At 33.0% G+C, this 17,011-nt stretch overlaps 1 protein-coding gene across 1 annotated transcript in view; it reads right to left on the bottom strand.

Annotated features, from left to right (window-relative positions):
- Smp_134180 (putative receptor protein tyrosine phosphatase) overlaps positions 1-16,510 on the bottom strand; it is a gene marked incomplete at both ends in the record, with an annotated part of 55,364 nt that extends 38,854 nt beyond the window's left edge. Inside the window, 4 exons of the mRNA XM_018800024.1 lie at positions 4,804-5,237; positions 6,109-6,414; positions 11,169-11,261; positions 16,153-16,510. Coding sequence (XP_018653879.1) covers positions 4,804-5,237; positions 6,109-6,414; positions 11,169-11,261; positions 16,153-16,510 — 1,191 coding nt within the window. The remainder of the gene's footprint in view (positions 1-4,803; positions 5,238-6,108; positions 6,415-11,168; positions 11,262-16,152) is intronic.
- Between the last annotated feature and the right edge of the window lie 501 nt (positions 16,511-17,011).

Here is a 17,011-nt window from a genome sequence, read left to right as displayed (position 1 = left end):
ATTCATTATATTATTTCCATATCAAGCAAGAAAATCACGTAATAATCATGATACATCTACATTAGGAAGACAAGTAAGCTCAAGAGACAGGAGGTTTCCCCTCTAATTACCTGTTATTATTGTTATATTATTCTTATTAATATTCGATATAGTGAGATTGATATCATGTGAAACCTCTCTTTTGGTATATATATATGTGTGTAAGAATGTGTCTATGTGAATGTACAGTTGAAATTGACGTATTTATTATTATTTATTTAAACACATAAATATTGGTACAAAGGGGCACCAGATATATATGCACCGCACAAATCTCATTTGATTTGTGTGAGGGCTGTGATACTGCCGAGGTGCCCAAACTGAAACAGATGGTTTTCTGAGAGAACCACACCCGGAGCCTTTGACCTAAAGGTTTGATCCACATGGCAGTGGAGCATCGTGAGGAGATGCAGTCCCATGGTAGCCAGTGACCAACGATTGATTCATACACTATTTGTTTCTGCAGGATACTGGAGCCCATGTGCACCATTGGTTTGGAATCAGGGTTTTCCAACTTCCCTAAGTGAAACATCCATGTCCGCCAACTCGGTTAAAGCGTCGGATATTCGCTCTCAATTCTTCAACTATGAAAATATAATTATTGACAAATGTTTAAGATACCTACGTTGTAAAGTTTAGATAAATGATGGAAACGTAACCACAATAATGATAATAAGACGAATGGGGATACAAACTGTATGAATAAACATAGTTTGGACATGTACTTATATTTGTATTAATATGCTGGAAAGTAATAATACAAGGTAAAACAGTTAAGGATCTCGATAGTGTAATAAGAAGATGAAGATTATCAGAACTATGTGATATATTAGAGCAATACATTTCGAACAATCTGATCACACATATACTTGTTAAGAACATTTATATATAAAAATAAAAGGTCAACTAGACTCGAAATGGGGGTAAGAATAGACAACGATAATAATAATAATAAAAATAATGTGAGAACAATTTGAAACCGAATCACTCTGGATAATAAGCTAATATTACCAGGGTAGGTTTAAGGTGGGAACAAAACACTCTTCAAAAGAGATAGGATGTTATGCTCAAACAACAAAATAAATGAGTAATTAGGTATTCTGGAAAACTATCGCATAAAAAATGGATACCCGAAGAAGTTATTACGAAATACGGAAGAGAGTATTCCAAGGATGATAAACAATCAACTACTGGAAAGAAACCTGTCTTCAACCACCTTCGGTTAAAAGAAGAGGAGACTTCAGGAAGAACTGATAAAAGTGTCAAGGAGGCACTGAAAAAAAAACTTCCCTGCTTCTCAACTGTTTTCATCATACAACACCAAGTGTTCGTTATACTATACAGAGGTAGATCTGTGCACTTCTGACGTCACCTCTGAATGCATCTATGAATCGCTACCGCAAGTACATAGGATGGATAGAGAAAAAAGCCTCTACAATCTTTTCTGAGCACATTCTTAGGAACTTACTGCCGAAATAGAGTAAAGTTTTTACAAATGCAGTCGCCAGGCGCTTTCGCGATGCTGGAGATGAGATGGATGTAAGTAATGCATTTAAAACAACTGATGGATATAACACGATCTTACTTCGTTTGACAGAGGCAATCGCTATCAAATGTTTCCAACCTGAACTTTGTATACAGAAAGGAAGTTTGATTAGCCTATTTTGTCATGGTGATCAGGGATTCGCCTAATAACCTTTATTAATTTTAAATTTTGGTTAACTAGGATTAAGACTTACTCTTCTCATTCTACTTATATTACATCAGAAATCAAGTTAATCTAATTGATCACCTAGTTTATTAGTAGTTTATTCGAAAAATATTCATCTTGAGTATAATGCTCTCCGTTTGCCATAAAACTTGTTAGTGACTACTCTGAAGATAGAGTAGTTTCAATACACTAGTGGATGGTTTTTGTTTTTTTTTTATTTCGAAGTATGTTTAAGGGTAGGAACTACAATGATTGTTTCACCTTATCCGATACTTGTCAGTTTGATGTACTATCATCTAGACTGAGATTTAAACCTAGTACCTAACAATTTCAATATCGACCCTTGATCTACATAGCTACTAAGTTCAGATAACCACTTCGTAAGATCAAGGCACCTGTTCAATGTGTTTTCATATTACAAAATAGACAATTAACAAAATTCTAGTTTTAAAATGTCAATAACCAAAAAAAACAACAAAAAAAACCCAAACTTCATATAAATGACAAAAACATGTCTGAACTAAAGGTATTCCATCTCATATATGAATAAAATTTTGAATAAATACGCCAATTTTTTTCCTCCTAATTCACCATAAACATCTTAATGTGTACATGTTTTTTTTTCCACTAAAAATGAATGATGCATAATTATAAGTATACAAAATCTTGGTAACTAAAATTAAATTACCCTTTCTTACTTAAGTAACAATATGAATATAGTTAATTGAATACCATTTTAATATCTGGCAATTTAACTAGACTAAAATAGCATTGTTAAGAATAAATTATAATTTATTTTATCATTACAACTTTTAACCTTTTCTTTTTGTTGTTGCTGTTGTTGCTAAGGTTATTTTTAGTATCTATGGGACTAATTAAAAGGATAACTTTATCAAGTTTGTTCTTAATATATACAACTAATTTAAATCTGTTTGGAAAAGGAAATTTATGTAGATAGATTAGAAGAATTAGTTATTCATCAATATGAATAACAAGTTAAATAAATTAGATAGAATAAAATGGAATCGATTAGAACAAAAAAATAAAAAAAATAAAAATAAAGATTCCAACTTATTATGTTCTTCTATTAAATTTGTTTTGTAAGTAAATGGGCTCGAGACTGGTAGGTCCTGGGTTCGAATCTCGCGAGTGCGGGATCGTGGATGCGCACTGCTGAGGAGTCCCATAATAGGACGAAACGGCCGTCCAGTGCTTCCAGGTTTTTCATGGTGGTCTAGCTTCAATTGACTCATGATCTCAACTCTATAAAATTACTAAAATCTCCACAAAACCCCTTCTGAAAATGGGTTATAAGTTGGAGGTGTGGCGCGTATGTATCCGGTGCCCTTTGTACCAATATGTGGTGATTAAATAAATAAATAAATATAAGTTGAAAACCTCATTCTAAAATATGGAATTTTAGTACGTATTAAACTTGAAAAGACCACAAAATTAGTGTTACATGTATATATATATGTATATTATTCACAGTTATATAATATACCCTTGAGGGCAAGGGTAAATTTATACTGGTTTTCAGGAGAACCAGATACTAACCAGACTTCCACGTGACAACCCAAACAGTACAGTTCAATCCCGTTTAACAGGAAAGCTAGACACTGCCCAGGCTTAACCCGAGCAGTACAGCTCTATCCCATCCCATAGGAGAACCAGACACTATATGGGCTTCAACGCTACAATCTGAACAGTACACCTCAAACCTGTGGCGCAACCACACAGGTACCAAGCACCCTCGTGGACCATGTATATATTGTCAACACAGAGAATAGATGGAATCTTGATGTGTTGCAACAGATATGTTTCTATCCATTTAATTATAACTTTGTACTGTTTATATAAAAAACTATTTTATACAGAATTATATTTAAGTAGAGATGGATATTGGCTAGTAGTGGAATCCAGAATAAGCGTTTTGTCGTATTTTGGACTCGTCAGTTGGATGCAGCTATACAAAAATGAATTAGAATTATACGTAGTTGACTGATCGTATTTTTACTATATATAAATGTCAATCAAAAAGCCGCTGACAATATAGTAGAAATAGACTACTCAAAACTCTAGAATTATCAAGTGTTTCTCTATTTATTGTCACTAAAAGAGGAAAGTATATTATTGATAATGACTAATCACTTAGCGGTAATTATGTCATATTCATTTGTTCTATCAGTGCTAATGAAATATTGTTTCTAAAATCAAAGAAGGTTCATTATTTCTAAGATTATTCTTTATAGTGTGAATAAAGTTTATACAAAGTACAAATAGGATTAAGTTTTTACTGCAACAATAAATTGGCGATATTACAAAAAATACAATTGAAACAATTAAACTATGGATGACAATAAGAATAACATTGAACATTGACTGTTAACATATTGTAGCAAACGAGAACACAGGTGGGAACATCCGATGTATCTTTGTAAAATATGAGAACCATACATTGAATGCTTCATTTTCGAATTCCCATCATTTGTCCTTCACATTCTGTATGATTCTTCCTATTCAGAATTCCTTTCGAATTTCCCTCTCCATTCTCTTCAACTTGATCTTAACCTTCTGCTGTCTGGATTTCCACTTTCGATTAGTGCTTCATACTACTTATGTCTGTCGACGTAAATGGCCTACACCACAATAATAATGTGGAATCTGTTAAACTGGATTTATGAATTTATACCAATAAACAAGTGAACATACACCTTTTAATAAAATTGTTTAATTTAGTTACTTCATTTTACTACTAGATGAAATTACTTTTTTCATTTAGAAAAATCTTAGCTCATGTGCCATTTGTAGAATAGATCGATCATGTCTAGTAGTAGAATCTAAGAGGTGTGTTTTTTCCTGTTTAGAATTTATTATTTGGATGCACCTGGATCCTAACGTTGATGTTCACACGGAGACTCAAACCAATAGCTCATAGCTTTAAACATCACGTTATTAATTAACCTACTGAGTCTAGAAAGCCAGTAATTTAAATTACAGTTTGTTTGAAATTTAGAGGTTATTAAAGTAAAAAGTTAATATTATTCACTCACTTTAAAGCCTTCTAGTTTTTCTGTTCGTTTAGGCTGTTGCCAAGTAACCTTCACACTGGTATCATCTCCAGAACAAAATAAACCACGTACTGAGAAATCACTTTCACCATTACCGCTGGCTAGTCGACTAATTACCGGCTGACTGCAGTCACCATAACGACCATCTGGTCCACGTGATTTAATACAAATTACGTAACTCGTTTTACTTTCTAAATGACTTATAATGGCCATATTAACTGGGCCAACATCAAACGAGGTCCATTGACCCGATTCATAAGGATTATTATTAGCAGAATAGAGAAGACGAAAACCTTGTATTGAAATTTGTTTACTGCCTACACCACTTTGATCTTCACGTGTTGGTATGCGCCAAGTAACTTTGATTTGATGTTGGTTAATTCTTGAAGCTTGAATATCCAAAGGTGGAGGTGGCACTGAAAATCATTTTTTTATTTAGGGGAAAAGAAAAGAATAAGAAGGAATGTCATTTTCAACCAGTTCGCTCGTGGCAAATGTTAATACAGTTATCTTCGCCTAGAATACCAAGTTAGAGGAAATTATTCCATTTTTAAATACTTCGAAACATGGAACAAAATCGACTAGACATTCACTGAAAACCAAGTACGGAATCTTATACCTATTTGTAGCTAATAATCGACCGTGAGTTGAAGAAACGATCTTTAAGTCTTACGTTGAGTTTAATGATTTCAGGTCACTTAGTTAGGATCTAGTAGTCCGCAGTTTTATAATCTCCCAATAGCATCTGAATACTATTTCGTTATTCACATGAAATAATACAACGTAATATTCCAACTGTACATTTTTTTATGATTATTTACAAAACGCTTATTTTGTCTGTTTTTGATTGAGATTAAGAACCGACTGATGTTAGACCACCATTAAAAACCTGAAAGCAATAGACGTTCGTTTCGTCTTAGCATGGGAATCTTCAGTGGTACGCATCCACGACCTCCCTCGCTAGACTCGAACCCAAGGGCTTCGGCTTCGCACGCGAACACTTAACCTCTAAACCACTGAGGCGGAATCCAAGTGTTAATGTCCAACCTCAACGAATCCATGAAATCGCGTTTTATGTTATACATTTTCTCGTCATATTTAGATAGTATATTAATGAAAATCAGGTTGCGTTTTTGAAGGGATAAATGTTTAACCGATCAAACGTTTCAAAAGGGAATGCATCATCAGTTGTTGTGTAAAGTTCATCCTTATTTTCATTAATTAATATCTTTTTCTCCAGAAAAATTCTTATAATTTATATATAAACAATGACGTAATAATGCTTACACTCAATACTTGTACGTATATTACTTGCACCAGACCAAGGGCCCGGTCCAGCTGAAGTAAATGCTCTAACCATAAATGTATAAAATGTTTTCTCTTTTAATCCTCTTGCTGTATATTGTCTTTGTCCTGGTACTGTCACTTTGATTATAGTCTCAGTTTGTGTTTCAGCACCAACTTCGAAAATTCTAACTTCATAACCAGTAAGTTTCCCATTACGATATTGTACAGGAGGTGGAGCCCAGCTAACTTCAACGGAACTTGATGATAAACCACTTAAGCGAACATGTAGTGGACTGCTAGAAGGAGCTAGAAGAAAGTAATAGATAAAGTCGAATAATTTTATCAGTTGTTTAAACAAAATCCTAAACATAAGTGAAACATGAATGCACAAGGTCAACTACCCAGACCTTTTAACATATTGGTTCCAGTGCATAAGTACAAACTTATCTCTTTATCATTTATTTCTCTTTCCACTTTATTTGATGTAAGTTGTCTGGTGAGTTGTTTGCCGTCAAACGAATGTGTATAGATTCACAACCTAGTACGTATGTAATTAGGGAGAATCACCAAAAGGAAAGTAGGGAATAGATAGGATGATATAATAAACACATAACATATAAACATTTTGAAACCATTGTATCTCGCTTGTTAATAAAACTATCCTCAAATATATTTACGCGTTTATTCCCACTGAAGTGTGCAAAAACAGCATTCAGTAAACATTATCATAAAATCTACTTGAAACTACGAATAAACAGCAAAACCAAAGTCTTTGATTTGATCTATGCTGGTGATGTGATAGATGGAAACAAATTTTTTTTTAAAAAAAACCCTATCATATCAAATACTACCAAGTGATGTTAGTCAATTTGTAAAGTGTGAAATACACAAGGGTGTACTAAGGCTAAGTTTGTATATAAAAGATGAAACTGACTATCATGTGACGTTTACATCATGCTGATATATTGAATGATTTCTTTCAAATCACTGTTTTTTTTGTTGTATTTGGTCCATACTAATGAAAGAGATTTTATTCTATAGCATATTATTAAATGCAATCATAAGTCTTATTCTTTGGATATTCTTAAGTATTCAGGTCAGAGTGATGCAACGTCATACAATGAATTTGGATTATTGAACATTGAATAATTAGATTATACCACACATACGATAAAGATGCGATCGGAGAACAAGATGAGACAACTATATTGTTTCGTACTGAAAACTTTAAGTTCATAATCAATACAACCGAAAACCAATTTCGTCTATTCATGAAACTACTTCCCTCATTAATTGCAATTTATTGTCAGTTCTAGTATGCTTATATAACATGTAGAAAGTTCTACTATTATTGTCAATATTTGTGCATAATATACTACTGAACAATACTAATAAGTTAATACAAACAGTATGCACATATGGCCAATAAGAGACTGACCAGTTGCAGCCCTCAACATCAATGGGAAGATTCAAAGAATCAATATTAAGTGAATTTAAACTTCACCCCATTGCACAAGCAAGTGGCTATCAGGACTCATTAGCTGAGTGGATAACGCGATGGCGTTCGAAGCGAAAGGTACTGAGTTCGAGTCCTAGAGTGAACATCAACTCTGAGATACAGGTACATCCAGCTGACGAGTCCCAAATAGGATGAAACGCGTGTGCTGGATTCCACTGCTAGCCACTAACCATCTTTGCTTATAAAATCCAAATAGTTAACAAATTCTATACAAATAAATTAGAATCTCGAAAGTATGTTTTACGAAAAGCATTCATAGCCACAAAACACTAATTTATCAAGTTAAAATAACATTAAAGGTAATGTAATTCGGAAATTAATCACAAAGAAACTTTCCTACCTCTTTGTTTTCCTATTTATTTAGTCATTAATAAAAACAATACATGTGAAATATGAGGATAGGAATTCAGGTTTATTTGTCTAAAATGATATCATTAAACATTGTATATAGTTTGAGGCTTGAAAATTTGTAGATATCATTCTAGTTCCAATTATAGTTGGAATGAATGGAAGTATGTTTAAAAGAATAACAAAATAAACAATAAGGACGTCACGTGTTGGCCCCTAGTTTTACGTTATTCTTTCAGTTTCAGTGTTTGTCTAGAACAAGTTCCTATGTAGAAAACATAAAGTATCTACAGATTTTGATGGAAAACTGTTTTACTTAATTAAGTTACTATAACAGAGAACTTTATTCAGTTTGTATGTTTTGTGATGGTATAGTGCTGTCTATGCTAGATGGTTTGATTGGTTTGAATACTATGCTTCTAGACTTCTGTCTTTCTGAGAGTTCCCTTTATACATTGTTTTGGTTGTTTAATTGCATTGATATAAGTGACATTTCATATGATCTCCCTGATGATACATGTTCATGTATACGTAGGTGAAAGTATCATCAAAATTCTAGATCGAGGAAACTCTAAGAGTTTAAGAGAATCTCTAGGAGTACAGAACGTAGATTAAAATTGTGAATCAGCAACCATACTGATATAGTTTCAGTCTATTAAATCACACAGAATAGGTCAATCAGCCACACGGTAAGATGTAAACTGCAGAAGACAGCTGATGTCAATAAAAGAACACACGAAATCAAAACAACTATGAACACAACGAACTATGAATAAGGTCATTAGTAAGGAGTGACCGAGGTTTTGTGGAAGAACTTGAATAGATCACGTTCACATGATAAAGTGGGAGATAATCTTATGCGCAACAACAATGAAAGGCATTCAATCAAGCTCAGAAAACATGACACCACCCAAATCATCCACCTGAGCTGCAAATTTTTTTAATAACTCAGATTATTATGTAAACAAACGCAAGCGGTAGGTCTTGTTAATCTACATATGCATTCCATAGTATCATTTACAAAAATTTTCTTGACGAGTCTTAGAAACCAGGTAAAGATTTCGCAGAGTATTTACAATTTTTCACAACTAATGTTTATACTGTATAGCATCAACAAGGTTTGTGCACCAATGTAGTTCATACAAATTTTGACTTATAGTCCTTTATTCAAATATGTATATGTTTACAGAATATGAAGATTATTTCAGCAATAACATTGAGATCGCTTTTAACTAACTGATATAACTTACATTTTTGTATGACAATCATTATAATAACTGATGCTGTTTAGTTATACATTTACTACTTACTCCTGTTACCCCTCACAGAGGAGCATAGGCCACCCACCAGCATTAATCATCCAATTCTGTCCCGAACAATCCTTTCCAGTTGCTATTGATCCTTTTCATCTCTGCTTCCAATTCTCAATGTAGTATGTTCATTGGCCTCCCTCATTTTCGTTTCCTTTCAAGATTCCAGGATAGCACTTACCTTGTGATGCAGTTTTATGATTTCCTCAATGTGCGTCCTATTCACTTACAACGTCTTTTAATAATATACTTTTCAGGTGGAAGTTGGTTTATTCTCTCCCACAATAGACTGTTGCTAATGGAATCCGGTCAACAGACATTGAGTATCTTGCGTAGACAATCGCTTATAAATACTTGTACATTTTTGAATATAGTTGTGGTAGTTCTCCAAGTTTCAGCTCTGTAAAGTAGAACTGTCTCGACGTTCGTTTTGAAGATGGTAACTTTAATACTGGTTGACATTTGTTTTGAGTTCTATGTGTCTGTTTTTATGAATGGTGCCCTTGCTTTGCCAATACTCGCCTTTACTTCTGTATCAGACTCTCCACGTTCATCTATGATGCTATCCAGATAAGTGAAACTTTCCACCTCTTCCAGAGTTTCTCCATCAAGTGTGATTGGGTTGGATCTTGCTTTTCCTCTGTGTATGTTGATGCCTACTGATGCAGACGCTGCTGCTACATTTACTTATAAGTTTCATAATACCTAACTATTTACGTGAAAGTTATGTGATAATACTAGTTTTTTCTCTTCTCTATAAAGAACATTAATGAAAATAAATTTTTCCATGTATATTACGAAATGGTTTATGTGACAGATATTTTTATCATGATGAGAGTATAACATTTAATTGTCTTTCTGTCTCAAGTATTTTTTATCAGAAAAAGGGAGTTACACTGCTTGCTTTTTCGAAAAAAAAGTCGTTTTTATAACTAGACAATGTAGAGAGGTGAAGTGTGTTATGAAAACACTTCCTCATATTATATCTACTAAAATATAATTACTTTTTTTGATAGATGGGGACATTATTTTTCATTCACTGTAACACCATTTTAATTCATATAAGTATGGGGTGATGGTGATTATTGAATTTTATTAAGATCCTATACTGATCTCAGTAAAACAACCAGTGAAAGCATGGAAGCACTGGAAGAATGTTTTGTCCTAATATGAGACTCAGTAGTAGTGAGCAATCATGACCCTAGGACCAGGAGCCGAGCCCAGAACATTCGGTTTCAACCAAGAACTTTCAGTCTACAAACTAATAACCTGAAATCCAACCGTATACAAGTCTAACTTCAGTCATTCCACAATGTCATACGACCATCTTGAGTTATTTTTGTATGGTACCTTCCTAATACCGAATAGTTTTTGCTCCTTCTTTCTTGTATTGATTTAAGTAAGATAACATATTCACAATATAAACGATCCACATAAGCTGGTACCCCAGTGATGTTTATAACTAACTGTTCTACATAAAATTATTTGTGTATGTACTCGTTTGTTGATTAATCCACACAGTTTATGAATCATGATGATATGAATTCAATTTATGTATACAACTTGAGAAATACAATAAACGTGGTAAATAATTAGCCATACATTGAAATGACTTTTTGTTAAATAGTTATACTGTTTATTAATATATCAGTAGAAATCATAGTGATTTGTATGTTTTAAACATTCGGCTTTTTATCACTATCCAAATGAGATTTTTTCTGTTGTTTTAAGTTTAAGCTGATCATTCTTTGTTGGTGTATTGGGGAACATTCATCATGGACTGATATCCCATCAAAAAAACTGTTTAAAAATTAGGATCGTCATAATAAAGAAAATCACTTTTAAAATTAATTAAACAGCTTTTTTTAAAAAAATTAACTCACGTGCATCTGGTGTGGTCACCTCTAATTGAGCTGTAAGACCTACTGAACTTGTATTCATAAGTGCAACTTCAAATAAGTAGGTTAATCCATAACCTTTAAATTTCAAGTATAGTAAATAGGTTAGATTTTGAATATAAATATATACGTGTATATATAATGTGACTTACATAACTAGTTATATCTAAAATTGATTTGAGCCGTATGAATGTTCACAATCCCTTCTTTGTGTTAGATAAATTAAGATTTCCGTTATATTCTTCAGTGTTTCGTGTTTTTTTCATGATTTAAAGGTTTTTAAATGGTCAATTTTCCGGGTGCCATGCGTATTTGCTTAATAGTAATACTTTGACTTAAATGTTTACTGTCAAGTGATGTACATATTATTTTGATGGTAAGAATTAAAGCAAATTTAGCTAATAATAAGTCTGAGAATAACTTATTTAGTTACACTTGTACTCTAGTTTTTTTCTAAGATCAGGATGACACTGTCCTGACTATTTCATCACTTAAAAGAGATCAATGTCAAAACATATCTAACGAGAAATACGGTACAGTATTTGAACAAGTCATCAAAAACGAAGTACTTATATTAAGAGTTAAATTACTCTAATATGTATATAAAATTTCTTTTCATAGAACATTTGATCTGAAAGACTTCATCTTTTTGTTGAATGAAACAAGTAGATATACCACTTGATTACTTTACCGCTTATGGTACTGAATGATCTTCAAACTACTTCAGTAATTTCATGGAGTAGTAAATGTTAACCTTAGGATGTTGACTTATTGATGTAAATAAAATGTACTTGCTGTAGAACATTAAGGTTCTCGGTACAATGCCAGGTGAGGTTGTGAATGAGATCACAGTTTATGATGAAGCAGTTTTCCACTGCTCATTGATTTTTAATGATTTATCACAAGTTTGGACTAAACTCTATTACCAACAATATTTACAAAAAAATGAATAATTTAAGAATATCATAGTCATTTGAAATGTAGACTGTTTTTGGAGATACTTGTACCATAGACTTCAACTATTTATGAAATTATTAAAGCTTACCAAATATTGAATGACTGTTCCACCAACGATCGATACTCCTCATCAGTCCACAAACAAAACTGTAGAGAGAATCGGGTAGATGACTCCCAGATCCCCCAGTGACCCCAAAGTTATTGGTGTAAACAATTATACACCTCAATAACGACTTATGTTCGAGTTAAGGTGAGGCTATAACACGTTATCAAGGGAACTTAAGTAGTTTACAAACTACGGGCTGATTACTACAAACGATATTTCTACTGTAGACAATAAAATGGTTTTAATCATCGTTGACAGAATTAATATATATAGAACACCGTACAGAGTTCTAAAAGAGTAGGCCAATAGAAAGCTCTTCCAGCTTAGAATTACCAAAACAATGGCCGAAATAACATGAATTAGCGAAACATTTATTCTAGGTTATTATATCCCCTTGATATAAATTAGGACAATAAACTAAATTTTAAAATTTATTCAAAAGATAGTTTAACATTGTGTGATATAGATCGTCACAAAATTTTTTTTCTGAACACTTAATCCATCATTCAAAGTTTAGAACTGTAGTGGATCTTTAAAAATGAATACTCTTATCCTTTTCCTGACATGAACAGATGGTAGTTACTTAGTAAATAATAGACACAATTCTCTGTAAGATTCGACAAAGAACTAAGTGTAAGTATATAAAATCAATAAATAGATTCTTAACTTAAAAAATATATCTTATATATCAGTGTAAATGTATCGTTATGATGTATCAGTTCCTAGTCATATTGAACATGATACAACCATATGTCATCTAAATATTGATAAAAATGTTTACTTAGGATTATTGTAATCTTTATAGTTTATGTTTCAACGGTAAATGTGAGGCAAGGTTTCCTTTGGCAAAATACCATCAAAAGATCATATGAGCCATATGTTGGAAAATAATAATAAATAAAATTAGTAACACTTCATTGAGTTGATTTAGATACCTCTGTTGTTAAATGTAGAAAAGAGATCGTGGAAGTAATGTGATTTAGATTTGATATAACTAATCTGATAATTGATATTAAATGGCAGATGAAATTAGGCCTACCATGTTTATCTTGAATAAATAAGTTTAAGAAAACTGAATCTAGTAATTACATTGAAGTAACCAATTATCGGTTAGCATGTTAAATTATGTGAATAAGATAGCGTAATGAAAGTTGCTGAACTTTATAATTTGTATCACTAACTCATATGATTTAAGCAACCAATCAAAACAGGGAAGTAATAGACAGTTGTTTGGATTGGATACGGGACACTTAAGTAGTGCTCACTTACCAACCCACCGGGAAACAGACCTAGGACCTTCAGATTTCGAAGTGAGCTATCAACAGGTAGATTACCGAGTCGGCGATTAGTGATGAGGATGCTGACAGTGCAAAACCATTTATGCCGAAGAATCCGATCCTAAGATAAAACAGCTGTCCTGTGCTTCCCGGTTTTCAATGGTCTCCTAGCTAAGATTAATCCTTGGTTTAAACTACGGAATACAATTTAATGATTTGAGGATTACTTCCGGTCACTTGACAGAGAGATTTTTGTGTCGCATCAGTCAGTCAGTTATAAGTAACTTGGGACTTGGTACATATGCGGACCGGTTGTACTAGTCTTAGTAAAAATATAGGGCATTAAGCAAGTTGAATTTGTTTTGATGTGAATAAATGAATTTGCAAGATAAAAAGTAAAAACTAATCTTGAAGCTAAGTACTTAACGGAGAACGAAAGGTGAATGCATCCAAGCTATTGAGACTGATTCTAAACCCTGTCAATCAGGATCCTCAATTATTTGTTCATGAAAATTGAGAGAGCTTCAACTACCATGGCTCAAAACAACAGTCGATAACTTGGTCAACTAGTTTCATATTTCGTTTTGGCGGCTGATTCATACTGAACTGTAGCGACATACTGATCTAGATCCTTCCTACTGGAAGTAGCTCTCAATATAATCAGGTCGTTAATATAAATCAATACTTAAACATATTTATGCTGGTCGGCGGCCTATGGTCCATTGGGAGTAACAGGCGTAAGAAAGATAAGATACTTAAAAATATTTGTTATTATGAATACTATTGCTTTTGTGTTTGTCCATAGTCGCTAGAGTACCCTCTGTAATCCGAGGCCGTCTACAAAAATCCAGTGGAGAGATGATTAAGAAAAATGAAGAAATTTTTTAGTTGATTACTCTCTGCCTATTTATCTGTTCACCAAAAGTTTGATTTGTTTTTAGGCGCTTTCTATTCAGACTCTCCTTGTGACTTTAGGCAATATGGAGGCATCCCGTACAGAATGTACATATGCCAACAAGAGACTGATCAATTTCAATCCTAAACAACAATGGGAAGATACAAGTAAACAACATGAAGTGAATTTAAACTTCACCCCAAGGCACAAGTAGGTGGCTATTAGGACTCAGTAGCTGAGTAGATAACGTGATAGAGTTTGGAGCGAACAGTGCTGGGTTCGAGTCCCAGAGCAAACATCAACTCTGAGATGCAGGTACATCCAGCTGACGAGTCCCAAATAGGACGAAAGGCGCATCAAACTGGATTCCACTACAAGCCACTATCCATCTTTGTTTATATCCTATTCATGGTTTTACTTGTGTTAGATTTAATATTTTTTTATAGTCTTTACTACATTTTTGACAAATCAACTTTGTCCTACTTGGCAAAGGAATTAATCATAAGAAATTCTATGAAATTTAAACAAAAAAAGAATATACATCCTGATAGAAATTAATGAATATATTACTAACAAGATTATTTCTTGAATACCCATTCTCATTATTAAATAGCTTGTGAATCATAGTGTTCAAGTGGATTTCTAGTTGTTTTATACCCAAGGGTAGTTATTTAATTTCTTTCTTAATTTTATAGTCTTCTTTTATTGCTAACTAGTTTATGATTAATCAAGTACACCTTCTTAAACAGTCAACTTTAAGGCAGATCTATTATGTGATGGTAAATCATTCTACCAAAGTGAAAATAAACAGAGTAACAATTGGACCTATAATCCAATGGTCTATAATTAAATACTGTGGAAAAAAACAACATTACCTGTCGTTGTACTGTTTGGGTATTATATCAAATAAAATGTTACATAACACAAAAACTATAAATAAACCAATAGAAAGAATAACATTTCTTACGATGTTACAAGTTGGTTCAAGGTTGGACTAGGACAAATTTGAATTTAACCAACTAAATTTGACAGATCAAATATAATCTGTCAGATTCAGTTTATGTCTGCTTATACTATTCAAATTCTTTCAAAATAAAAAGTTTTATCCCAATATTGAATGACCTCCTGGTGATATTACCTGAGATTATTTCATAAGGGTTATTTATTATATAGTTGAAATCATGAATCAATTGAAGCTAGACAACCATGGAAAACGTGGAAGCACTGAACGGCCGTGGAACTCCTCAGTAGTGCACATCCACGATCCCGCGGTTATTTATAAGTTTTGAAATCAGTCAGTTCGGTTGCGGCTCAGTGGTAACGTCACTGACTGTGAAGCTGAGTGACACGGGATCGAATCCGTCAGGGAGCACCAGTTCCCTCAAGATTACATGTACACCTTGCTGACGAGTTCCAAGTAGCACGAAACCCGGGTCCAGGGTTTCCTGTTGACCACCTCCAACCACCATCTTACCTGAAATCAATCCCTATTTAACTGACATAATTTTCTGAATTTTTCGTTTTATTGATTTGTAAAATAACTTGTTAAAGTTTTTATTTCTTAAGTTGTAAGCCAAATGAAGTAAACTTTATTGTTGAGGTATCTACGAAACCATATACCAGAGTAAAAACAAAATATAAATATTTCTGTAATTTTTGTACAATAAAGGTCTATAAGTTCTGATGAATAACAAGTTAAAATTGAAAATTTTCACAGTTTACAACTTTACTTACCAATTCTGTCACTTTCTGACGATCTAAATGTATTTCCAGTAACATTAGCTAATAATCTCCTTTGTAATAGTGGATGGCCACCTTCACGTTCTAAACTGGATCCATACAATTCACTGGAACTTAATGTAGTATCTGTTAGTTCTTCTATTAATTCTTGCGGACCTATCAGTCTAACAAATACTTGATAACTGATTTGTTTTGTAGTGTGTAGACCTTCAGGGGGATCCCATGCTAATTCAACACATAAATATGGTAGGTCTACTTGTCCATGTACACCAGCTTGTTCCGTTCCTGATAATACTGACGTTAAACGAGTTCTTTTGTGTATGTCCACCAGATGTAATTTTCTTGGTTTCATTGGGACTGCAAGTTCAAAGGACAAAAGAGTATAGTTAAAATTACATTAGTTATTTCTTAAAATGATCGGAAATGAACGAAATTCTCCATTTTAAGACGTGTTAATTAACTCAAGGATTATCGTTACTGAAGTCATGAATAATCATCACAAATAACAAATTAACATGTTGGCTTTTTAAAAATTAGAGGTAAACCATTGAAAGTACATAGATAAATAAAGTATGTTAGATGATCTGTTTTTTTTTTTAAGAGAAACAATACAAGACTGAATCATATTTGTTAATAAAGCACTAATTTAATACTACTAATTTAATCAGTACTTTGATAATGTTTAGTAAAAGGAACTATAGTGCTATTGTTAAACTATAATACCAATGTTCATTTATGATAAATCTTCTGACCGAAAGCTTGGTTCGGTTCTCTGAGCTCTTCTAACAACCCCAGGCTAAATGTACACAGCAACTTGAACAGGAGAGAAATATGGAAAAAACGCTTTACTCCA

This window comes from Schistosoma mansoni, chromosome W (assembly GCF_000237925.1).
Source record: "Schistosoma mansoni strain Puerto Rico chromosome W, complete genome".
Taxonomy (NCBI): Eukaryota; Metazoa; Platyhelminthes; class Trematoda; order Strigeidida; family Schistosomatidae; genus Schistosoma; species Schistosoma mansoni.
Note: the sequence above shows the minus strand (reverse complement) of the source record. Positions and strands in the feature narration are given on the sequence as shown.